This window comes from Cyprinus carpio, chromosome A13 (assembly GCF_018340385.1).
Source record: "Cyprinus carpio isolate SPL01 chromosome A13, ASM1834038v1, whole genome shotgun sequence".
NCBI classification, from domain to species: domain Eukaryota; kingdom Metazoa; phylum Chordata; class Actinopteri; order Cypriniformes; family Cyprinidae; genus Cyprinus; species Cyprinus carpio.
The window spans coordinates 19,798,368-19,826,082 of record NC_056584.1 but is presented as its reverse complement, the minus strand read 5'-3'; the positions used below and the strand labels follow the sequence as shown (position 1 = coordinate 19,826,082).

The following is a 27,715-nucleotide window of genomic DNA, read 5'->3' as shown; positions in this document are numbered from 1 at the left end:
TTACATGTCTTTAAATATGTCCTTAATGTTCAGGCCTTTCACATTCTGCATGTGTCCTTATACAGTGATAAACTGATGTGCATTAATATGGTCAGATGGGGGCAGTAGCACACTACAGTTTTACTATCACTATCGCATTCTGTCTTTCTCCTATAAATGAAATGGTGCCCTGCAGACATCTGGTTGCTTGAAAAGACAGTGAGTATAAATACAAAAAAATAAAAATAAAAAAAAATAAAAAATAAACATGCTGGAAGGCTATATATGCTTGTTTACGGTGATTGTCAGCATGAATCCACTAAACTATATTTTTCATCCGGGGTGTTTTATTATAAAGGGAAGGCAGCCTTGTGATCTTTAACAGTCTTTAAATGAGAAAAAGCAAGCAAAGTAGTGGAGCAGGAACAAGAAAAACAGGAAGAAGACAGGAGGGACTGTGACAGTGAGAGTGAGGATCATTAATTAATATAGAGCCCAGTGTGAAGGGAATCAATTCCTCTCCTGACACACACTCGGGTGGGCAGACGGGCGGCTGTGAGCTCGGGTGGAGATAGAGCGGCAGGGGTGGGAGCTTCTGTGCCAACAGCTTCACCTCCATTTTCATCACACTTCTAATTGTGCCACATGTCAACTGGTAAATGGCACATCACGACTGGTCCAAAACAAAAAAATTTGACTTCTGTTCTCATCCAATGCATTTAAATGAAACATATATTAGATTGTGTTTGTGTTGATGTATTTGAGGTAGATGCTTCATGGAAAATGCAATTTTTGCCATAGTTAAAATTTTTTCAATTATTCAAAATCAAGTCAAAAATGACTGCAATAACAGTACCTTATTATGAGTTTAAATTATTAATGAACTTAAAATAAGTTCCACATTAATAAAACACATATATGTTAAAACATCCCTTTACCACAATGAACAAAAAGTAATTTTAAGCTTTATGAAGTTACTCACTTAACAAAGCACTCCATTAAAGGTACTACACTTGCAAGAGGGTGAGAGCAGAATAGCATATCTATAATGCATTGCAACATTCTACCAGCCTATCAGAACTATTTACACAGTAAGCTGGAACATACAGTAAACATTTAAACTGCCACACATTTAAATATAAATTTGGTCTGTCTTCATGACTGACAGCTGAAGTATGCCAGTACAGAAGTTGTACAATAATAATAAAAAGGAATTCTTAAAGGCACAGTAGTAAAAACTGCCTCTTTCATTCTGTGGTTGAGAGGGAGGCTGTTTATGGTGTAAAAGAGCTTGACAGTGAACTGCAGAGGACAGAATTACTACAAAGGTGTAGAATATGGCCCTTTGCAGATTTGTGATTTTTTTCTAAACACATAGCCTTGGCTCTCTCTGGTTTTCTATCTAACTCGGTCATGAATAGGTATGACTTCGGCGTCAGGGCCTGTCAGAGGAATGACAGCTGGCCAGCAGCGTGAGGTACAGGGCACCAGCAGCATCATTTGCTGGAGCGTGTCCACCAGCAGGGACAAGACTTTGGCTTGGATCCCCCACCACCATGAGCTGCATATGGGCCCGACCAGCCGTGGCGGCCCCCCTCCCAACCTCCCCAATTACTCCAACAGCCAGCTGAGTCTGGGGCCTCTGTCTCACCCCACTAACAACACATCATATTCCCTGCCATCTCAAGACACCAAATATCACTTTCTGAGCCTGGCTCCACACTGCTAGAAAAATGCTTTTATATGCTGTGTGGAAAAATTCTCAAAACTTCAAGAACAATTTTGCCATGATGTGGCACCTTAATTTTTATTTATTTATTTATTTTGTAAAAACATAGTACCTCCAATTTGTTTGACCTCATATGTTAATAGGGATTGTTTAAGGTTTGTAGCAAACATGAACTCTGCAGAATGCCTTGCTAATATTTGATTTATTATAGATGGATGGATGGATGGATGGATGGATAGATAGATAGATAGATAGATACTGTAGATAGACAACTTTGTTTCAAACCTATATGATTTTGTTTCTTCTGTGAAACACAAGCAGAAACATTTTGAAGGATGTACTAGTTGCACTTTTTCCATGTTATAATGAATAAGGACTTATAATGAATGAGGACTGAAGCTTTCAAACTTCAGAAATGATGCAAAAGCACCATAAACAATAAAAGTGCTTCATACAATTATAATTTGTCAGTGAGTCTGCATGAGAATTAGATAAATCTGATTCATGAACAAATCATTCAGACCAATTCTGTAAAATGGATCAACTGATTTATTGATATGATCCATCTCCATGAATGATTAAAGGAATCAAATGAACATTGCAACAAGGAGAGCTAGTTTCAGTAAATGACAGCCTGAAAATTAGCCTGTTCCTCATTGCAAAGCTTGTACTGCTTCAGAAAATTTATTGAACAAATCATGGACCACTTTTTTATTTATTTAATTTTTTTTTTTCCTCAAGTTGGAGCTTGATAATCCCTGATCTTTTTTACATTCATTATAAGAAAAAGACTAGTCAGAATATTCTTTAAAAAATATTCTTTTGCATTCTTTCAGTGCAGAAGTCAGTCAGTCATGCAGCTTTGGAATGACTTGACGTTGAGCATATGATAGAATTTCATTTAATATGAAGTCCTGGATGATTTTAATTCCCCACCCTTGTGTTATTTTTTCAGCCGTTTTTCTGACAATTTCTGTCTTGAACACAAATGGGCACAGGCACTAAATAAATGAACATTCAGATTCATCTAGACTAATCTCAGGGCCGATTGAACCTCAACAGCCTTTTGGGAATTCATCTGAAGTCTCTTTTGCCAAGACCATCTCGATATTTCCCTAGCAGTGATTTGGCTTCAGTTCATTTTGAACAACAAGAAGTAATTTCATTCCACCTTAGCTCTAGGCATGAAGTCACAGAGATTTAACATCAAACGATAGCGCCCCCCACTGGAACGGATGGAAACTCAGAGGAAGTGGTTTTCCAGGCGTTCCCAAACATTCAGCACTGAGCGTGACAGGATTCAGACTGAACCGTAACCACTGATCATCGATTTTGTTATATAATGGTGCAGGTTAGAGTTCAGCAGAGGGAATTCTATCTCTAGATAATGAAACGTCTGCATGGTCTCAAAGCCTGGGGCACGGCAGCCTGTGGTGCGTGGAGAAATGGCATTGACTTGGCCCCTGATGTCCTGCTTGTGTATGGATTGCATGTAGTCTGCTATTTCTTAGACGCCAGACACTAATATTCCCCTGTTAGAAATTCCCATTAAGAAACCTCTGACCTTTGAGCCCTTGTTTCATCATCAATTGAGACACAAATTCCATTACCTTTTAGTTCGATCATCAACTCATGAATCACATGCTTGACATCACACAATCTCTTCATTTGATGCAAGTCTCAATTTATTTTGTTTTGAAGAAGATAATGAGACAAGCACTTAGTGTATTTGTGTGTGTGTGTGATCTATACTAAAATAATTCCAAAATTCCAAAAAAGTATTCCAAAGATGAGGAGCAGTACAACTAAAAGCCCTAGACCTCATGGCACTCAAGCGTACAGACGGTGTAATAAAAGTAATAGAAGTAGAGTATTTAAGGGATCATGGCTAATTTCTCAGTTCTTGTGTTCTTCTCCATCTTTAGATGATCACTCATGCCTGCGGTTTTGACTGGACAGGAGGTTGCCTGTCTCTCTTCAGGAAAGTGACAAGTGAATGCTTTGTGTCAGCCAATCTGATGGCCTATGCTGGGATCCATGGCAGGGACCCCAGGGACGAACCCGTCTCTCTGTCTGACACACACCTGAAGATAGGATATGTTTGAGACTCTTTAGAATGGTGCCAATTGATTTTTCCTTTCACTTCCCTGCTCCAGCACATTTTCTCTGTCTCTCTCCCTTCTGTATTTTCTTAGAGGGGGAATAGACATATGGAGCATGAAGTTTATAGCGGAGTGACAGCGCCCTGACAGATAGTCAAAAGCAGCATTGTCAAAGGCTGATGGAAGTCTTGAATGAAGTGGTTAGGATCTATATTGGTTTCAGGAAAAGTGATGGTCTCATATCAGAGAAGAAGGGATCTTAAACGAGGTGTGTGAGATGAATGGAGAGCTGGACATATGATGTTCAGATTAAAATGAACTGACGGTGGAGAGGGAAAGTTATAGACGAGCACATTTCCAAGTTTTTACCCTCTTATTGTGAAACCTGTGGTGAATATGTAATCGATTGTTTTACCGATTAGAAGACATGTTTGATAATGCAAGTTGAATATAAGAAGAAAAAATGTGAAAAAATAAAAGTAAAAAAAGTGAAAATGTCATTTTATACATAAAAATGTTCAGGTCTATTTGCAGAGATAGTAATTTAGGAATCAAGGGCACCTCGCACAAAGTAAATCTCTTCTTGTGTAATGACTGATCAATCCAGCCTGTAATTTGAGACTATTTGAGGGGTGAAGCACTGCTGTTCTGGGTGACAGGAATAAAATGGAAAGAAAATCGTAATTGTGATCTTGATTCTCGTCAGCTTTATGCCAGAGCCACTGACTTAACCAAACGTGGGTTTATTCGTAATGACAGCAAGCTTTTATCTCCAGAATAGAAAATAAAGAGGAGAAAACGTCACATTGCTCCATTGCTGTCACTGTCAGCTCTCATCCTGGCTTGCTGTCTGTAAACCACACCCCCAGATCTTCTGCCCTGTTTAAATCTGAACGTCAAAAGGGTGGTGGTGCTAGTCACAATGACTGTTACAGAGAGAGGCCAGAAAACTCTTAAAAGAATAAATCACCCCAAAATGAATATTCTCCCATAATTTGCTCACTTTTATGCTGTCGTTTTTTTCATTCCACATAAGAGATAAAGTGAAACATGAATTGAACGATATGAATAAGAATAAACGAACTATCACTTTAATTAATCTTATAGCCATAGATTTTCCCACAGTTGTTTCATTTACCCCACAGGTTTTTTTTTTCATACTGTATGAACCGATAGTTAATGATACTGGTACTGGTTAAGCTCAGTCCACAAAAAGGGCAGAATCAACAAATTTTAATCTACTACAATAACATCTTTGACCATGTGTTCATATCACTAGTGTTTGTGCAAGTTTTATCAGTAATTATGGCCTCTCATAAGAAACAGACATTTGTAGTCCAGTTGCCCAACAAATGACTCTTATGGGTAGGTTATTTTATGTGAATCAAAAACATTTAGTGCAGCCAGTGTCATCCGACTCCTGAATGAATAACTCTTGTAAGCCAATGCCCTTAAATTTAATCAAAAACATACAATGAAACCAATGTAACCTGGAATGACTCTCATGAGCCTGTTCCTTTAAGTAAATCAAAAACATACAACACAATGTAGATCACCTCCCTTTGAAATGAATCAAAAATACCCGACTTCAGTTTTGCAGATTAATTATTTCTTTCTTTTTAGCAAATCAAACTCATACAGCTTGATTTGTGAGATTTGTGAATCCTATCCAAACTGCCTTTCCGAGCAGATGAGAATGAGTTCGCTGTTACACCAACAAAATAAACTGACTTGGGTCTATGCCAAGTACTACATGTAAATTGACATTAAATATTGCACTTTTACTCCCAGGTCATATTAAAAGCAGGTGTCATTAAAAAAATTGTTAAGTACTTTTACTCCCAGGTCATATTAAAAGCAGGTGAGTCAACTGTACCTAAATAACAGATAATTAAATTGCCGTTTGGCTTTACAGAATGCTGTATTAGCACAGCTATAGCAGGACTGCACAGAATAACATATTGTTCTGTATTCTAACACCTCCCTAAAACAACCCACTGTCAAAACCAATAAAACATCCAAAATGCAGTATGGAATCAGGGGCTCCCAGGTCATATTAAAAGCAGGTGTCATTAAAAAAATTGTTAAGTCCTTTGCTTTCTTCCCGTTTTTCTTTTTCTCACTGCATTGTTGAAACATATCAGGATGGCCCGCTCTGTTTCTCATCGCATGCAGCACGGCTGAGGTGTGGGGCAGAAGGGGCTGGTGCAAATGTCCTGCTGGGGTACCAGGATTCTTTTATTCATTCTACCTTGATGGAGAAATTTGTCATGGAAATATATGATGCGTTAGGGATAGCAGCAGGAACCAGGGTGCAAAATAATGAATCGTGCTGGGAAGCCACAGCTCTGGCCCATTTTATCTATGAATTTGTAATTGCATATTCAACAACATCTACAGCACTGGATTCGGCATATTTATGCTGTAGCTTGGGTATACAGTAGGCCTCTTGTGGATCTCTGAATTTGCACCCTTCCAGCTGCATCAGTCTCTCTCTTGCAAGCGACTATAAAAAGTCCACTGGCTTTGTGGATCCATCTACTGTACTGTACATCCCTGTGAATTCAGTGTCCTCTGGCTAAGGAGAAAAGCAAAGTGACACAAATCATCTATTGTGTGTGTGTAATAATTCATAGTAACGGCACTGGGGACAACTTATCAGTAAAGTAATTACCGCAAACCATGGAGAGAACCTTGTGCAATGGGCTCCACGTGTCTCTCCGGCTGCTGGTGATTGAGGTCAGTCTGCGTCTGCTGAGAGATATTGATAAGGTAAAGCAAACACAGACTGTTGTCCTCACTGTAGAGGAGAGCAGGGACTGCCATAACACATGACAGTTAGTTAGTGACACATCAGTTTAACCAGTTAGAAATGAGATAGAGGGGTTCATTTAGAATGCATAGATCATTATTACTTATAAACGTCTCACGATTCCATTTAGAAACAAAGATGTTTTTCTTGTTGGCAGGTTGTCTAGTAATATCCACCCCTGCTGTACTCCTCCACAGTTTGTCGGATCTCTTTGAAGATGAACTCTGTGGCCCTCATAAGACACGACAGCACTCTGCACCTCCTAAAGAGAGGTCAGGACATGTTCCTCTCCTCTCTGGAGATCACAATACTTCTTACAGGAGACTCTGGAAGAGTTCAGTGACATATTATCTGTGCAAATCACAGTCGGGAGATTAGAAGCACATGAAAAAGTGTGGTCAGGCATTTTGGGTTAGGGGTTAGGGTTGTAGCACAATAACAAAATGGTTTTGATTTGAATATTTCCTATAACTAGGGCCCTTGCACAAGGACATCAGTTAAAGGTGTGAAATTATCAATTCGGGGAAATAATTTAGCCATCTATGATCATGACCCTGAATGTCCCAGTAATTAAATTATTTTTACCTGGGATTTCAGTTCTTCAGTACATGCAACAGTAATTTTAAGGAAGTAATTTTGCAGTGAATGATCATGTGATCCCAGCTGACGCATCCTTGCCATTAATTTTTAAACCTAAAGCAAATTAATTAAACCTCAGTTTCTCCTGGACTATAATGTTACATATATTAACATTTGCTACTGAATGCAGAGATGACACTGAATTAAAGACATTGAGAGGTGTCCGTTAAGTGGCCTGCACTACGCCCTTCAGAGCGAGTACGGCATAGTTATGCCCTCTTTCAAACGGAATTCACCCAAGATTTCAGTCTCTATGCAGTTTTTGTAATTGAAAACAAATTCAATTCTATGATATCTAAAGTTTACAATCATTAAAATGATTTTTTATCCATAAAGTGCTTAAGAGAAGTTATAAAGTGAATGCTGCAGGCAAATTAAATAATAGAACAATCTCTAACATTAGAATAGCTTACAAGCATGTGCAGATTTGCTGATAATAATTCAGCGAATACAAAGATATTCATGGATTATCTGCAGACATTACCTGCTGGACACAGTGCAACCATAAATCACACAGAGATCATGCCCAGGGAAACAACTTTATAACTTTATTCATAGTTGTTTTATAGCAAAGCAAACATCAAAGGATGAAGGCAGAAGTTCATCTGATATACAGTATGGCACCACTTAAAGAAGTAAATCAACCTTTTAATACATTTTTAATCATTATCAACCAAAAAAAAAAAAAAAAAGAAAGAAAAAAAACAAAAGGACATAAAAACTTTTTTTGTGTGTTTAAAGAAAGAAATGCATCACTCAACATCTTAAGTAGTATTTAATTCATTCAAAGCCACACACTTACTATTTGTCTTTTATTTTTGCCATCACTAGTTTGTGATTTTGTACTACTTATTTCATGAAATAAGGCAGATTTTTGAAGATGCAGAGACAATCTGGTAAAAACATTGAGAGCTTGCAACTGAGATCTGTTTATGCACGTGAAAGGGAGGGAGACTGACAGAGAGACTGTAAATAAAACATTTGAAACAATGCCGGCATGCATCTAGATACACTTGAGGGAATTAATTTGTTAGCGCACTCGTCAAAAACGGCCATGTCAGTCTGACACAACATTTTTTTTTTTTTTGAACAGGCATTCGCAGTAGTCAGAGCAGCTTTGAAGATGAAACATGATCAATGCTCATTCGAGAGATTAAAGGGGGGCTCTGCAAGCGTGACGTGTCTTTTAAAGCAGAGGAGAGCACAAACGCCTCCGTTATATAGCGTGCAGTAAGGAGGAATGTCACCACTCGATAGGAAATTAGAATCAAGCGATGTTCTCCTCGTTTGACCTGACTTGGTTCTTAAGCTAACACACAAAGCGAAAACTTCTTTAAAGTGACATCATCGGTATATACGAACACTCATTCACACACAAATGGACATTTACAGCCATCTTAGTGTTAAAAGAAATCTTATTCGGTGGACAGGGCTGTGGAATTCAATCATATTTGGTCTGAATCTTGCATAATGAGTGCTCTGCGGGATAGAAAATTCAGCCTTGGCTTTGTACTTTGTCAGAAGTATTACAAATCAGTGAGTAACTAAAAGTGGCAGGATGATTTTAGGATGTGTTTTGACCAATCTACCTAATTTAAACCAGTTCAAATCCATACAACAACAACAACAACAACAACAACAAAAATGTATATATTGATCAAGCAGCATGTCAGTGAGGTATAGCAGCCCTCCTCCAGCTCCACAATCCCTGCACTCTCTCTGATATGTTCAAACTCTCATTTGATCCTTTTTATATAGCTATATATCTGATTTATTATCAATATGAGGAAGTGGAAAGGAAAATACAGGTTGAATAGAAGGAAAGATGGTGAATGAAGTGGGGGGTCAACACTTTTCCCAGTGTTTGTGGGCGACTCCCTGGCGTGGGACAAAATTGGTGTGATGTTTGCCTTCACACAGTTTGCCGGCACTCGTTCCTATGAGGCTGATTGTCGTCTCATTCCCGTGCATTCTTATCACCTTGGCCATCTTGGAGAAAACAAACACGTAAGCAGAATGAAGTATACATGTACAAGTGTACATGACAGATTAGTGTCAACATGAAACCAACTTTACGCCTATTTACTTTTTCCTTGTCAAACCCCTCATTTCCAGCTATCTAGGTTCAGTTTTTTATTGAATTAGAAATGGAGCTGCAACTAAAATTAATAGACTAATTAGTTGACTATTTATAAATTCATCAAATAATCAAACAATTAATCAGGAAAAATTAAATTGGAAATTTTGTGTTGACTTTAATATGATATATATTGTATTTTGTTTTTTAATTATAATTTATCATTTAATCAAAAAATTGTGTCTGTATATATTTTTTTTGTTTTATGTTTGTTTTTTTAGATATGTACTATTTATATTGTGTACTATTGTTTGTGTGTGTTTTTATTTTTCTTTTTCAATTGAAAAAGTAAAGTGTCAAGCTAAAGTAATAATTATAATTACAGTTACTTATAAAGTATTTGCGTTACATGCAGTAAATCATTTAAACAGTTCTAAAATCAATATTGAATTTGAAATCTAAATTTACCGTCTAAAGATAAAATTGAATGCAGCGTCTTTAACCCTCTGCACGCCAGTGTTCACTTTACGTACAGTCTTTCCTGTATCTGAGCTCATTATATGTATGGATGGATTTTACTAGTTGGGCTTTTCCTGAATCTGAGCTCATTATAATTGTTTAACTTTTTCTTAAGCTTTTTTGTTATTCAGATATGTTATTATTCAGAGTATGTTCTATTTGCTTAACCAAAGAGGGTTAATTTTTTTTTTTTTTTTTTTATATAAAAATGTTTTAAGTAGTATGTACACAGTTGTTTTAAAGCTAAAAGGCTAACTGTTCTAACGTTTTGAAAAAAGAAAAGAATAAAGACTCTTCTGCTTTCTATTAAGGCTTTTAGGGATTTTAGCTGTATTAGCCCTAATTAGCGATTTGAATAATTAAGTTCCTTATTGCATCGCTAACTACGATACGTTTCAGCAGAGTAAAGGAGTAATTTAATTACAATATTGCTAATTGGTAACTAGTAATTAATTAACTACTTTTTGGAAAGTAACGTATTTGAGGTAACTGCTACTAAATTATTTCCTGTCCAACACGAAGAAAGAGTTAAATGAATATAAATGGCCATTGAATGTGCCCTGAAGAGGGGCAAGGCTCTTTAAAGCGTTCCCGAATAAAAATGCATGGGCACGCACGTATCACACATTATTGTATCAGCTTTCTCGCCCTGCGTCATCTCGGTGCTCCATCACACAGTTTGCTGTGTGATTTTATTATATGTCCATATGGAGTGGGCATTTACTGCCGTGAATTCATCCTGAATTCAATTTATCTTGCCATACATCAGCACACAACAGTTATTCTTGAAATTCACTCCTGTACTTCAGAGAGAGGCAGAGAGAAACGAGGATAACACGAGAAAGTGAAAGACTGAGGAAGAGATAACAGGACAGTTGATTACTCGACGGGTAAAATTTTAGGAAACCCCAGAAAAAGTTGGGGGATTTGACAGAGAAAGGACAAACGTGAGGAGTGAGATCGGGGTGGCACATTTGTATTGAAGTTAGAAATGAATTAGTGCTGTGGCTTTTAGTGATTTTATATAAATTCACATCTACCTGTATACCTGTGTTTGTACAGATACACACATAGATACTGTCTATTATTGGTGTACGTAATTAAATTACTTATCCCACTGAAAAAGTAAAAGTAAGGGATTACTGGGTCATTTTTAAGTTTTAGTTAACAGTTACTATAAGTTTGCGTTTGCGTTACATGCAGTAAATCTTTAAAGAAGTTCTAAAATCAAGCAGTTGTTTTTTTGAAACTAATTTACCAGTCTAAAAGAATAAAATGAATGGCAATTCTTCTAACCCTCTGCACGGCCAGTGTTCACTGTTACGAGTACGTCTTATCCTGTATTGAGCTCATTATATGTATGTATTGGATTTTCCTAAGTAACATCTTGCCCAAACTCAAATGGGTATTTGTTTACTTTTTCTTAAGCTAGTTTTGTTTCAGTATGGTCTTATTCAGAAGTTTTCTATTTTAACCAATGAGGGTTAATGCCGCACCCTATATAAAAAATGGTTAAAGTATGACACAGGTGTTTTGAAGGCGAAAAGGCTAACTGGTCTACGTTTGACTCAAATTGAAGAAGAAATTGACTTTAAGTGCGAGTTAAGATGTATCAGGGATTTTTTAAGATGTTAGACCAATTAGCGATTTGAATAGAGGGAGGGGGAGGGGGAGGAGAAATAATTAGAAAAGTAATTTCAGGGAAAATGTATATTGACCACACAAAGGGACATCCTACAACGTTAGTAAAGTCCTTTACAGTAACTAAGATATAAGTAGTTATACTTTGAATGTATATGATGAGTAATTAGTAAATAGTACGTTAATTACTTTTTTGGAAGTAACTTACCCAACACTGTACTGTACTAAATTATTTCCTGTCAAACACGAAGAGAATGAATATAAATGGCATGCTGGGAGAGTGTATGTGCGGCCCTAAGAGGGAAGCTGACCCCAGGGTACCCGAAATGACAGCACAGCAAAACTCTTATCACACATGATTTATCAGCTTTCTCGCACTGCGTCATCTCTGTGCTCCGATCACACATGTTTTGTGTTTGATTTATTAATGTCCATGAGGTGGGCATGCAGGTAATTCATCAAATTCAATTTAAGGAGGCATGCCAACACGTTTATTCTGAAAAATCAGGGTCACTCCGCACTTCCAGATCAGCAGAGAGAAAGTGAATGAGAGAGAAAGGAAGTGAAGGAACTGCGGGTAAAGTTTATGAAACAGAAAAAGTTGGGAGCTTGAATGAGAAGGACGATGAGAGAGACGGGCATTTGTATTGAAGATGAGAACTGCTTAAGTGTGTTTCTCTGTTTTATTCACAGCTCTTATTGATTTCCTGCCTTTACCTTCAGAATTTGGTCTGGTGTCTGGTGGAGTTGCGTCGGGCTCTTGTGAGCTCTTATCCTGGGCTTTCACATCATCTACGTAGAGAGACAGAGAAAACAAGGGAAGAAAGCAGAGTGAAGGGAATGAATGACTCAAGATCACAGCTGAGCAGAGGAATTAAAAGTTAGATGCCACTGGGTGACATCTCATTGGCTACTGGCTTCTCCTAGCTGAAATAAATGCAGGGGATGCTAAAGGCTATGCCTGAGGGAACAGAGGCTTCAAGAGAAGAACATGAGATTGCAGAGCTCAGGATGATGAGATACACCTGTGCATGCATCTGAAAATACATCCAAACACACTCTTTTTTCTTCTGTATAAATAATAAAGCATGCATTTGCATTTACTTGAGCAAATGCAACATTTACGATCCTGTTCCCTCTTGTTTTCCCTGTCATTTCTTTTGTCTCTCAACTGTCATATATAAAAAAAAGTGGCAAAAAGGTCCATAACCTGAAAATTCAAATTTAAAAATGCATCCACACACACTCTTATTTCTTCTATATAAATATTAAAATGCATTTGAATTGGAGTCGTGACCTAGTGGTTATTGCACACGCTCACAAAAATACTGCGTGACATGAGTTTCAATCTGATCCTGTTGCTGTATTTTGTCCTCTCTCAACTTTCAAATAAATAAAATGGCTAAAAGCTCATTTACATTTGGAAACGCAGACACACACTCTGCTTTCTTTTGTATAAAATAAGCCATGAATTTGAATTTAAAACATTAATTGATCCAAAGGCCAAAAATAGTTTTAATCCACACGTCTATGTTTTTACCTTTAGTGCTGCTGGTGGGGTTGCTCTCCTTGGCTGTGGTTACACTTTGATCAGCATCTAAATAAAAAGGCAGAAGTGTTATGTTCTATGTGCTCTTAATTTCTTTTGATTTTTTTTTTTTTTTTTTTTTTTTACAATTATATTGGCTCCATATGCTGGATTCCTCATTATGATCTTCAGGAAGAACAGCAACTGCATACTGGACACAAAATATCCATTTAAAATTCATATTTCAAATTATGAATTTGCATAGGTATGAAGGCAATTGAGACTTTTTTTCTCTCTCACAATTGAAAAATATTTTTTGTCTCAGAATTACAATTTTATATTTTTGAGTTTACATCATAAAATTCAGATTTTTATTTTTTTCTCAGAATTTTGAGTTTACATTTTACAATTCAGTTTATTGGAACCACCATGAAAAAAAAAAAAAAAAACCTTAAAAAGGTAATTCTGATACATATTTCTTGCATTTATGAGTTTATATCTCACAATTCAGACTTTCCTTTTTGGAACTGCAAATTTCTTTCTTGCAATTCTGATTGTATATTTTTTCCCCCACAGAACTGCAAGTAAAAAAAGAGGGTAAATTGTGAGATAAAAAGTTACAATTACATTTTTAATTACCCCCTTTTCTTAATTCCGTGGCAGAAATAAGCATCCTTAACTTGGTGATTCCACTGAATATATTAAAGTGACTTAGTAGCTACTCACATTCTAGGCACAATCCCTGTATCTTTAATAACTGCATCACCCCAAGTGTAGTGTATTTAGACATCAACTTCAATAGGAGATTACTCCACAGCTAATTGGTTCTTTGGTATAAGACCAATGCATATTTTTTTAAATATGAAAAATATGGTCCAAAAGCCCCTCGCCTTCAAGAGGAACAAAACAAATGCAGACGAAAGGGGAAGCATAGAAAATTAATTAGAAACTGCCTTGAGTCTATATCAGTGTGAGCCTCATTTTCAAACTCCTCTATAACTTTCTCTCTTCTAGCTCTCTGCCTAAATAGCAAAGCAAACCACAGCATGAAATAATCTCCTTCCTGCGGCACATCCATGGATGATGCAAGCGCACCCAACTCAGTGCTGCAGATTGTCTTCGCACTCAAACCATTGCGTTTGTCTGCAGAATAACAATATTTACCTTTATGAGAATCTTACAAACATCATCTGGAACATCTTAAACGTACAATACCCATCACTGGCAGTGTAACAACATGGCGTCTGTTTTCACTGTGATGTTACATGCTTTCATGTGTATTTCATCACAAGCTCTGAAGCTTTGCTTTCAGCCGGAGAGAATATTTTTCGGGTTACGGTAGCAACATTTCAACAACTACAGACGATGACTTTAATGCAACCTTTCAGAACGAGAGCTACCCAGACACTTCACTCTCCCTGGTGGCCAGCCCTCAAATTCTACTGATTTAACGGCGCAAAGCTGCAAGTGATGGATTTGTGTTTTGAACGTGAAAAAAAGCTCTTTTTATTGGAGAAATAGAGCAGCAGCAGAGTGCCTGGATGAGGAAAGGTGGGGGAGAGCACGAGCAACCACCATGATTTCATTTCATTCTTTTCTGGCGGCACTGTAGAGGGAGAAATTGAAACCGAGTGCGATACGATTCAACAACACTGTTTCTATTACCGCCCACTTCTGGAAGCTGACGTAAACAAAGAATCGCACACATGTACAAAGGTCTGTACATCATAAAAACAACAACAACAAAAAAAAAACATTATTATTATTATAATTTTTGTAGTATTTTGGTCTTGTTTTAAAGTAAAAATATCTAAAAATTCTCAAAACAATTAACTATTACGTTTTTTTTTACCCCATGACAAAACATGAATAGAAAAATACTGAGTGATGTTTATGATTAAATAAATAAATAAATAAATAAAGTGAAGTATTTGGCAACAAGCAACCAGGGTTAGTGTATAACACACACACACACACACACACACACACACACACATATATATATATATATACATATATATAAAATACTGTTACTACATACTGTATAATATCTTATTTCAATGTTTAAATATTTGAAACACAAGACAAATAATTCTGATGAAGGAAATGTCTCTGACTTTAACACACATGTAATGCTCTTAGTTATTTTGGGCCGCGTTTAAAGTCCATGGACAGGCACCAAAATGAGAAAGTTAAGGCTGTCGCTCGAGTGAACCTGCAAGCTCAATTGAGACTTGGCTTCCTCCTGATTCTCCGTCTGTCTCTCCTTCCATGTAATAACGTCAGGGCTGAGAGGGAGCCCTGCCACTTTGGGCTCCTAATAAGCAGCGTTGATCAAAACACAACAAACTAGCCTTTGAAAAAAACGAGATGCTGTTTGCTTCAATCAATGCTTGCTTCCAGCTGCTGCCCTGTACGTCAGGAGATGCTGCAGAAATTTGCCAGCTCTCTAATTTAGCTTTACAGCCGACAACAGTATGAGTTCGGTCTTTCGGGAAGAGAGTCTGACTTGCCGTGAAACAAATAAAGTAGCCAGAGGCTGTCAAGCAGGCAAAAGTGTAAAAATGTGACATGGAGGATAGCTGGGTGCTTGAGTCTATTTCTCAAAAAAATGTGAGAGAAAACAATTGAATTTTATTTTCTTACCCAGCAGCCAATAGAGTGATTTGAGGCTTCTGATGTAATCTGATGTTAAGGCTATAGTATCATGCCATTTGGATTTAAAATCCTCACAAATAGTGCTATATTTGGCGTTAAAAATCAGACTAAGTCTATACAAGTGGCCTCAAGCTATGTGTTTTGGTTATTTATCTAGATTTTCCTGAAAGCAGTCTATTGGACACTCAATTCTCTTCATCGCAGCGGCTGAGCAAGCTCCAGATAGTCTGAGTGTTCTAGCTTCGATAAATTGTCGTATTTTCTTTGCTTCATATGCTTCCCTTGAAATTAACTGCACTTAGGCATAATGAAAGTTTGAGGGTCTCGTCCTGGGGGTGGTATCTTTACAGTCAGTGCTGGGCAGCTCACAAAGCAGGGAAGATGAATCAAGTGAGCGAGGAAGATAGAGAAAGGGAGGGAAGTGTGGTGGGGGGTTGGAGGCAGATGTAAGTCATATTCATATTCAGACAAGCAGAAAATTAGATCCTCCACAAACCATCCGCTCTAGAAATTGTGAGGGGTTTGTGGGTCTATTGTTAGGCAGCATAAATTGTCTATACCACCCAAATAATGACCGGTTGTGTCAGGCAAGCATCAACATCATTCCTCGTCCACTCCAAATTCAACAATGACGTTACAGACAAAAGCCAAAGCAGACATTTAGTCATCATGAAGTAATCCTCAGCATATGATATGTCTGGTTACTAGAGACTCAAATGGTGGTGCTGGTTAAAAGGTTTGGACAATGTGTTTAAAAAAATGACCATGGTAACTATCAGGGCTATTCAGAACTGAACTAAGAATCTCTTTAAAAATCCTAAATTTGAATTGTATTTTAGGTGGAAAACAGGATATAGATATAAAAAAAAAAAAAAAAAAAAACTCATATAACTGGGATAAAAGGGAAAGTTTGCAAAAATACATACATACATAAGCTGCACTGTTTTCAACATTGATTATAATAAGACATGTTTCTTGATCCCCAAATCAGCATATTTATGAAGGATCATGCAACACTGAAGTAATGGCTGTAGATTTGCAATAAATTACATTCTAAAATATATTAAAATAGAAAACACAACACAAATCATAAAAAAAATTCACAACATTAGTGTTTTACTGAGTTTTTGATCAAACAAATGCAGCCTTGGTGAGCATAAAAGTCAAAAATATTAAAAATGTTACTGACCCCAATCTTTTGAACAGTAGTGGATATAATTCTATATATACTTTATCAGTTGGGTAACACTTTATAATAATGTTCTGTTATAAGTCATTTATAAATTATTAGTTAATGATGAACTAATCATTTACAAAACATGACTATACATTCATAAATGATTAATAAGTAATAAGTTAACATTTTAGTAATGTTTTATTAATTCAGTTATAAGTCACTTATAAGTTATTAGTTAATGATGAACAAATCATTTACAAAACATGATTATATGTTCATAAATGATTGAGTGGTATACTAACGATTTGCAAATGTGTTGTAAGTTATCTAAAAAAAAATAATCATGAAATAAATCAAACTGATCATTAGTAGATGGTTTATAATTTATTAGTTGATACATTATTTATCACTTATAAATCATTGAAGTATTTCTGTCAAAATTGTTTTGTATATTTATCTCAATAAAAAATTGTTAATTCATGAACAAATGATGAATAAACCATTAGTAAATGATCAGTATATGATTTTATTGGCAAAATTTGTTAGCTGGTCTGTGTTCATAAGCACAAACATGCAGGTATGCTAAAGCACTATTTTTAAGAAGAGTAATTCATTTGTTTTGAAGTTAATAAACATTTATAAATGTCTTAGTCAGGTGATTCCAGTGGGTTGTGTTAAATCCTTTCACTCATCAGCACAGACTTGTGTTCTGTGTGGAGTGTGTGGATCTAGTGATGAAGTGTACCCCTTCCACTGAAGCTCACATCAGGTGCACAGACTCCATGTGTGTCAGAGAAGACAGCTGTCTATACCCTCACCAGTCAGTACTTAGTACACACTACACAGTGTTCAACACCTGTTATAGATGATGTGTAAATGCATGAATAAATCATTTACAAAGCTTTCTGCATCCCCTAATGTAAAGTGTAAACTATTGATGACTTGTAAATGTGTTACATATCACTTGCAGGCCTTTCTTAGCTGTTACAAATTATTTGTATATGTATACAAGTCATTTATAACACTTTCTGCATCCCCTGATCTAAAGTGTAAACTATTCATCACTTGTAAATGTGTTACATATCATTTGCAGGCCTTTATAAATTATGTACAAACTGCAGTTTGTAAATTTACCATTTATTTGCCATATGCAAAGGTTGTGGTATACCTTTCAGTTACAGGATATACAAATCTATACAAATCCCTTATATGATATTTAAATTATATTTTTTTAATCCAAATATATTTTACTATTATATAGATGTCTTTGAGCCTCTAACTCACTCCTTATACACTACGTTTTAGCCACTTCCCAAAAATAAAAACGCAATATAGATATATTGACAGTGACTATTATCTTAGTTAATATACTATTGTATAAAAAAGATCATTTTAAGCTCCATACTCCACCCTATAATCCTAAACCATAACCATTTTGACAATATACAAAGTGTAACAGGCAGATAAATGTACGTTAGTCATAATAATTTATTTAAAAACATTACAAAAAGCAGTATAAAGAACAGATAAAACGACGCGTGTGTGCTACATTACCAGTGTTCTGACAGCAAAACAATTTTGTGTGAGTTACAGTATGAAATTAAAATGTTTAATCGTTGCAAACATTCTCCTGATCTGCATTTCTCTCCTTCAAAGCGTCGCGCAGCATCTCACGAACACAATTTGGCATGTCGCAAACAATCTATGTTGGTCGCAAATCACAAGTGACAGCCAATAAGGAGGGAGGTTTGACGTCACTGCCGCAAACCAGTGTCGTTGTGTTGAAGCGCCAATTTTGAAAGTTTTAACGGATGAGACGGCAGCTATCTACTGTTATTAATGTATAATGATTATATTACGGAAAACAAATCTTTTTCTCCCACGGTGGTATCGTACGACTTTCTGAAGACTTGGAATAAAATGCACAAAATAATGGACTACGTTTATGGCGCCGTTTTCATGTTATGGTGAGCAGCTGTTCCATGGGAAACAAAATAAAAAATAAAACAATTAAGTGCTGATTAAATGGTGGCAGAGTGTTAATTTATTTTTTAAAAAAAATAATAATAAGTTCAAGCTTGGGTAAAGTGATGGAATGAGATGGATCATGTTAACAGGAAGATCTACAAATGATATGCAACACATTTACAAGTGATGAATAGTTTATACTTTAGATTAGGGGATGCAGAAAGTGTTATAAATGACTTGTATACATATACAAATAATTTGTAACAGCTAAGAAAGGCCTGCAAGTGATATGTAACACATTTACAAGTGATGAATAGTTTACACTTTAGATTAGGGGATGCAGAAAGCTTTGTAAATGATTTATTCATGCGTTTACACATCATCTATAACAGGTGTTGAACACTGTGTAGTGAGTACTAAGTACTGACTGGTGGGGGGGTATAGACAGCTGTCTTCTCTGACACACATGGAGTCTTTGTGCACCTGATGTGAGCTTCAGTGGAAGGTAAAAGCAGTTGAGAGGGTCACTTCATCACTAGATCCACACACTCCACACAGAACACAAGTCTGTGCTGATGAGTGAAAGGATTTAACACAACCCACTGGAATCATCTGACTAAGGCATTTATAAATGTTTATTAACTTCAAAACACAATGAATTACTCTTCTTAAAAATAGTGCTTTAGCATACCTGCATGTTTGTGCTTATGAACACAGACAAGCTAACAAATTTGCCAATAAATCATATACTGATCATTTACTAATGGTTTATTCATCATTTGTTCATGATTAACAATTGTTTATTGAGATAATTATACATAACAATTTTGACAGAAATACTTCAATGATTTATAAGTGATAAATTATGTATCAACTAATAACTTATAAACCATCTACTAATGATCAGTTTGATTTATTTCATGATTAAATTTTTTTTAGATAACTTACAACACATTTGCAAATTGTTAGTATACCACTCATTAATCATTTATGAACATATAATCATGTTTTGTAAATGATTTGTTCATCATTAACTAATAATTTATAAATGACTTATAACAGAACATTATTATAAAGTGTTACCATAAGTTGTATTTGCAAATGTCAACAAGCACATTAATGTCCAGGGAATTTCTGTCAACTGCAGCTGGACATTATATTAGATTATTTTAGGAGGGCCAATCATCCGAGCCGCTTCAACAGAGTTTGAGAGAGAATTTTCACAGTCAAGGCTTCTTTGGTGATTTCATTTATAACCTTTTTCCCTGCACCTGGATCGTTTAGGTTCTCAAGGCTGTTTGACTCTCACAGTGTGTCGGCAGCTCAAAGCTGAACATAAACAAACAAACCAGTAACCCCGGCCTAACTGGGGCACAGGCCCAGTGTAATCGAACCAGCGACTCACAAAGGCACCTCGCCAGATGGTTTTCACATGCCGCTCAGGAGGTTAATAGAAAATAACTCGACTGAAAGGAGAACAAGAGAGCAAGCTTACAGCCGTCCCCACATTCACAAGAGTAAAAACCACTCAATATCACAGTCGAAGACATTATCTTTCTGTCCTTCACTTGGAGGAGTATGTAGATGGTATGCTTGGTTTACGGAGATGACATAATGAATCAAACTCTTCTCATCTGGAAAAAATTAGCAGTGCAAACAGCACCTGATATCTCACTGTAGGTAAAGAAGCTCAGGGTGGTCTTCAAGCTGTGCTTTCATCATCTAACATGTAAAGAACTGTATTTTGCAAGTGAATTGTCACATTTTAGACCAAAGTGCAGCTTTTGTAGCGTTTTGTGCCAGGTAACAGTAGAGTTCAGCTCATCATTAAAACATACATCAATGTAATTCCAGGCCTATTCATGCACAACAACGGCGGGCAACCTTTTCAAAGAGCTAGACCATGAGAGCTAATGAAGCGCTAAATGTGGAGAGCAAACTTCATTTTCATATGTAAATATTCAAAGGTTGCGGGGCAAAGGCAGACATATTTTCTCTGGAACAACACTGAGGAGAGGGAGAGAAAGAGAAAATCATTCTGGGCGGCACTTGATTGTGTGCAGGGCCTTTTTCTTCACTGCGTCGCTGTGTGATGGTGGAGCTTCAAACAATTAGAGCCAATTAAAAGGTATTGAGTTGAAACAAACCCGGTGGGGAGGGCTTCAGTGTAAATACCACAGATCCTTCTCGTGCACGTTCCTCTGTGAAAAGCCAAGTGGCTCCTCTCATCTGTATTCCGCCTTCTCAAAGAGAAGAGTGAGACATACGAGGAAGGGTTTCCACAGAGCCAAGTGGCATTGTATTACAAGCCGCATTTGCCTAAAGTTACAAGATGTGCTTTGACAAGCTGTCATTGTACAAGGAAGAGGTCCTCTCTAGGTCTGAAAGGTTTCCAGTTCTCATGGGCCAAGAAGGCCATGCTTGGAAAAAAAAGTATATTATAGAACTTTGGCAGTCCTAGTAAAAACTCTGAAAAGTAAAAACTGTGAAAAGAGAACATGGGGTCACCTGGTTTAAGGGTCACATTGAAAGCGCTGTGGAGAATTAAGCAGGGAGGTTTGTGGGAGATCAGTAAAGCAAATTAGCAGCGAAGGGAGGGAACAGTAGCCTTTTTTGTGTTTTTTTTTTTTGTGTAGTATATATGTTATAATCTTATTGTGTAATATGTGTGTGGTGTGTTTTTTTATATTTTTATAGAAAGTTTTCCCAAAAAGAAAAATTCTGTCATTTACTCACTCTCATGTTGTTCCAAACTTCAACAGAAATTCTGTGTAATGCACTAGTTGCTATTTTCCATTCAAATAAATGGGTACTAGAGATTTCAAAAGCTTCAAAAAGGTTGTAAAAGCACCACTTATGTTTCATAAAAGTTGTCCATACATACTGTATTTCAAGTCTTCTGAAGCTATTTAATACTTTTGTTGGATAAAACAAACCATTATGTAATTTGTTATTCACAGACAAACAAGCTGTATCTTTAAGTCAATGAGAAATGGATTAGTCTGATTCATAAATTAATCATTCAGACTTGTTTTTTAAACTGGAAAATACGATTCATTGAATCGACTCGAAAGAATGATTCACTCAGAAATTTGACTTTTTATTTTTCATAAAATAAGCTTTAGCTTTAGCTTTAGAAAGTAAACAAACGATAACAGATTTTTTATTTTGTTGTTCTAAATAAAAAAAAAATAAAGTGTTTAAGTAGTTAGAGAAAACTTTCTCTTCTCTGCTTCAAATTACAACATTAAATATGAAGGAAGGAAGAAAAGAGGGCGTCCCCTTTGCCATGACCCTAAGAGCCTCAAAACGCAGCTGTCAAAGGTAGCAGTGCCTGCTGTGAAAAACCTAATGAGCGACTTAGCATAATGTGGGGTCTGCTTTTGAACCTGACCCACCATGAGTGCTATGGCATGAGATTATATTTGCCAAGTTCCAGCAGCAGAAAATAGGATGCAAAACCTTGTTGTTCATGTGTACCTTTAGACCTTGATGGAAAGAGATCTGAGAATATAGAAAGCAAAGTTCTTCACATTCAAACACTCTAACAATATAAAGAAATGTTTAATCTCTCAAAAGAAACATGCTTTAAAACAGAGTCTTGTGGTCACAAACACCAATGCAATCCATATTTTCTCCATACATTACCATTCAAAAGTGTGGGGTTTGTAAAATTACTCCAGTCTTTCAGAAATCATTCTAATATGCATACTTGGTGCTTAAGAAACATATTTTACTACTATCAATGTTGATAACAGTTGTGCTGCTAAATATATATATATATATATATATATATATATATATATATATATATATATATATATATATATATATATACATATGGAAACTCTTGTGCAGGTTTTTTTTCAAGAATCTTTGATGAATAGGAAGTTCAATAGAACAGCAATTATTTAAAATAGAATTTACTGTAACAACGTAAGTCTTTAATGTCACTTTTGATCAATTTAATACATCCTTGATGAATAAAAGCATTAATTTCTTTAAAAAAATCATACTTTTAAAATTTTAAAAGGTAGTGTACATTGTATACTTAGTCTTATGTAAAAATATGATTTTGCTGCTAGCATGCACCTAGCACTGTTCTTCTTATTAATGTAAAAATAATGTGCTGAGACTTACTGATGAGAGATTGAAGTACATTACACAAAAAACTTTGGAAAACCAATTTAGCACATACCCTGAACCTCCATAGCAACCTCAGGATCCTGACTGGTGTCCGCCCCGGTGTCGTCACTCTTTTTTGAGTCTATTGATACAGAGAGAAGAAACAGAGAGAATATTCTGAATATGATGGCCATTAAAACAGAAAAGAGGTTAAACAGCTTCCAAAGAAGCAACAGTATACCCAACATTAGTTTTCAAAGTGATGTCACATAATTTGCTGTTCCTGCCAAACTGTCCATGTTTTTTTCTTCTCTCACTGTTTTCTTTTGTTTAATATGCATTAAAGCACTTTAATTCTATGTGACTTTTTAATGGATTCTGTGCGCCTTTGCAAGGAGAGAGATGTGTGCGAAGGACAAAATGAATAGGCATGAGCAAAACAAAACTGCCATTATCAAATATAAACTCAGCATCCTGTGCCTCAGCACTCTTCACTTTCGTTATGATTTATCTTGCCTCCATATTCCTCGCACACTCCCCAGAACACCCCCCCCACCACCCGCTGTCTGGAGGGCTGTGGGAGGGATGAGCTCACTGATCAAAAGAAGATCTTCAAAGCCACAGTGTGAGAGTCGTGCTCCTTCCGGCTTATTTGAGCAGGACTCCTCTTCTCCTGCATTCTCCCTGCTTTGATGCTAACAGGGTTGTGGGCCATAGGTGACTACATAATGGAGAGCACATACAATGCATTCTGGGTGCTCTGTCGGGGCACAAATGACAGTCGTATCAGGTGTGTTTGAAGTCCAGGGTCCATCAGTAGATGGTTGCGGTGGCTGAAGAGGTTTTGTGATGGTCATATTATGTGTGAATTTATACAATGGTGGCGCCTCTACACGAAAGCTGTTATATGGCTTGGTTTCCATCAAACCTGTCCTCTAACAAAAGATTAGCATGAACAATAGTGTGTTCATTATAAATATATCAAAAGAGCAGATTTTTTTTTGTTAAATGAAGATGTACATTACATTTACATTTATTCATTTAGTAGACGCTTTTATCCAAAGCGACTTACAGTGCATTCAGGCTATACATTTTTTACATACTGGTAATAGTCTAGGGATAATTGTATGGGGCTGTTTTTCAAGGGATTGGGCTAGGCCCCTTACTTCCAGTGAAGGGAAAGCTTACTGCTTCATGCTTAATGCCTATTACCAAGACATTCTGGACAATGCCATGCTTCAAACTTTGTAGGAACAGTTTGGGGGGGTCTTTTTCTATTCCAGCATGACTGTGCCCCAGTGCACAAAGCAAGATCCATAAAGTCACGGTTGGATGAGTTTGGGTGTGGAAGAACTTGACAGGCCTGCACAGAGCCCTGACCTCAACCCCACTGAACACCTTTGGGATGACCTGGAACGGAGATTGTGAGCCAGCCCTTCTCATTCAACATCAGTGACTGAACTCACAAATGCTCTACTGGATGAATGGGCAAAAATTCCCACAGAAACATTATAAAATATTGTGGAAATCCTTCCCAGAAGAGTGGAAGCTGTTATAGCTGCAAAGGGGGGCCAGCTCCAAATTAATGTCTTGTATTTAGAATGCCATGTCATTAAAGTCCCTGTTGGTGTAATGTCAGGTGTCCCAAGACTTTTGTCCACAACGGTAATAATACTGCTAATAATAAATTATTAGTCTGAATTAAAACTGAATCCAATTAATGATCATGGCAATGAAACACTGGCTAAATTTAAAAGTTATTTTCATCAAAAACTATGACTTAAACAAAAACTTAAAAAACTGGACTTTGGAAATAGATTTGTTTTGAGGGACTGAAATCGAACATGCTTCTTTTATATGAGAACCACCACAGCTCCAGGGAGATGATGTAAAAAACACATGGCTGCTAAAGTATCATGCATGTTGTTCTTGTCTTTGTGTTATTTAATCTGTCCTGCTCCAAAGCAAAGTGTGAGGACAGTTTTGGGGCAGGATGTAGACACAGTGGAAGAATATTTGCAATTATGCAGAAAATTTGGCTAATGCCTGGCTCTTTCAAGGCCAGCTGAAATATGTGAGCTCAGGGCAATAGCTAATTGTGCTGTGATAAGCCCTAGCCACAGGCTGACAGAAGCTCCCTGAGCTTAGCCTTCATATCCACAATCTACCCTGGCACACAAACAGAACAGAGAAAGTCACATTTAAACAGCCAATTAAAAAGGCCGTTGCCTCTACCTGTCTCTCCACCATGTAAAGACTCTATGGATGGTGGACCAGAGGAAGTATCCAACAGGGGTCCATCCAGAGGGAAGTCACAACAGAGAGAGGAAGTGTGACCTCGCTCAAGTGATTCTACTAAAACAGATGCCTTGAGTGGTCAATGTTTTCCATTTCACGCAACAGAAAGATGACAATTGGGAAGTAGTGTTGGGACTTTGAAACTAGGGGCCATATTTTAGTGATCTAAGTGCATAGTCTAAAGTGCACGTCTAGGGCGTTACCGAATCCATTTTTGCTAGTTTAACGGGAAAAATGGTTGGCGCCGGGCCTGGTCTAAGAGGGTTGTCCATATTCTCTTAATGAGTAATGGGTATGTTTTGGGCGTAATATGCAAACTGACAGATTTGCTAGAATGAATCAGACCTGCAAAAGAATGTAATAAAAAAAGCAATGCTTAGGTGCACTACACTGCCCCTCAGTGGAAAATACAGGTCATTACTGGAAAAGCTACACTTTTATAAAACCAGCTGTGTCACACTGCTGAAAAATGAATATAACTGAGAATAAGAAAAAAAATTAGAATAGGCCAACAAATCAAATAATGTGAATGATAAACAAACAAACAAACAAAAAAAAAAAAAATCCTTTGTTGTTCGGTGAAGCTAGAACTGAGAAACTAGAAATGCGCAGGGCTTCAACTCAAGCAACAGATGGCCACAGCGGATACTGTTGGGTTTCTGCCTCAGTGCCATATTCTCCAGGAGGCAGCGAGCGACTGGGATGGCGTCACTATCACAGTCTCGAAAACTTGGCCGCAATCAATAGTTAATACACAAGGAACAAAAACCCAGGAGATCCAAACCCGGGCAACTTTACATGGAGAATCCTGAGGGTATAACTTCAAGAAGTAAACAAATAAATAAGTGAGCATAGCCCTTAAATAAACAATGATTACTTCTGATGATTTCCTGAGTGAATATAAATTTTTATCGGATAGACAAAAGAATGGCTATGAGAATGGCTGCCTGGGATCTCACTACAGTGGATGTAAGACAGAAAATGATGAATATTGACTGATGTCCAAGAGTTAAGCTGGAAAACTACTCCATTTTAGCCTCACCATGACATCAGTCAGAAAACTAAGGGTTGGAGTGAGTAAAAGAAAACATAAAAGTCCAAAATGAAATAACTCTGAGCTGTCTTCCTCTTGCTGAGAAACACTGATTGCCCACTGTGCTTGAGAACAAAAGACAATGGGAATGAAAAGTGTGTTCTGCCTCTCTTTCTTTCAGTTTTGTATTCTCTCAAGTTTTTCCTCACACAACCTTGGCTTTAATAATTCTAAGACCTGAGCTAACTTTACCCAATACAAGTATGCGCAGGCAAATGTTTCTAGCTACACAAGCTCAATTTCATGTTACTCTAGCACAACAGAAAAGTAACCTGCGAAAACATGAAACTACTTTAAACTGTCAAATGTTTATAATTAGCTCCATAAATAATAACACATCCATTAATGTACTGTAGCAGACATATAAAGGTAACTCTATCAAGTATATAAATACGTTCAGTGCATTTGCCAAGCATTTATAAAAAAAAAAAATCAAAATAACTTTCTCATTATGAAATATTGAGAACTGAAATAAGACTGAGATATGAAAAATTATTTGTATATAACAGCCAACAATCAATGGACTCCCCAAAATAAGGAGGATCTCCAGTTACAAACAGAAAACACTGAAACAAAAGCAACATATATAACAGTATATTACACATGAGAGACTTATTGTGCATAATTATATTATAGGGATACATGATAACAGTGGCATGCTCAGACCTCCGAGCGGGGAGGGGAAAAAATTAGCATTGCCTATTAAAGGGGCAGGGGCTCATGCCCTCCATTTAATGATTTAATGTTTCAAAATGAAGAAATTAATCCATAAATATTACTATTGTAATTTTACAATTTGTTATTTTTTTATTCTTATGTAATTATTATTATTAAAATTTATAGCCATATTGATATATAATCACAAAATTTGGGTCAAATTGTGCAGCTCTACAAACAAGGCATTATATAAATGACCAATATTAGCTGTATATCAAAATTTGAATAACATTTTTGTTTAAAATGCAACATATCAAAACTATCAACTGATACATCTCGTTTGTGTACTTGCAGAGCATATTTCTGGGCTTACAGCTTTCTTTACACACACCAACTTTCATTCTCCTAAACTGATTGACGCAGCAGACACAGCACAAGGGACCCTTAACTTTTCCTAAGATATCTTACACCAGTCTAAAGATCCACCTGTTCTCCAGCCATCATTTGAAATAGTCTGTAGTTGATTCACTTTACCACTGTAACATCAGATTTAATCGGGCAAAATAAGTCTTGCAGTTTGTAATATGTAATCAAAAAACGACATGCAGAAACAGGCTGAACCTCAGTTGGTGCGACAGAGTGAACCCCCCCCCCCACCTTCATCAGTCAGACAGTGAGAGATGAGGAGAGAAACTCTGATTGGATTCAGAGCC

General features: G+C 36.7%; 1 protein-coding gene across 2 annotated transcripts in view; it reads right to left on the bottom strand.

The window, feature by feature from the left end:
• Positions 1-7,786: 7,786 nt before the first annotated feature.
• The window catches only part of LOC109101205 (ADP-ribose glycohydrolase MACROD1-like), a 510,464-nt gene continuing 490,535 nt past the window's right edge, over positions 7,787-27,715 (bottom strand). For both annotated transcript variants that reach the window (XM_042769233.1, XM_042769231.1), the window contains 4 exons: positions 23,028-23,096; positions 13,039-13,095; positions 12,216-12,290; positions 7,787-9,250 (listed from right to left, as the gene is read on the bottom strand). In XM_042769233.1, coding sequence (XP_042625167.1) covers positions 9,219-9,250; positions 12,216-12,290; positions 13,039-13,095; positions 23,028-23,096 — 233 coding nt within the window. In that variant the 3' untranslated portion in view covers positions 7,787-9,218. The remainder of the gene's footprint in view (positions 9,251-12,215; positions 12,291-13,038; positions 13,096-23,027; positions 23,097-27,715) is intronic.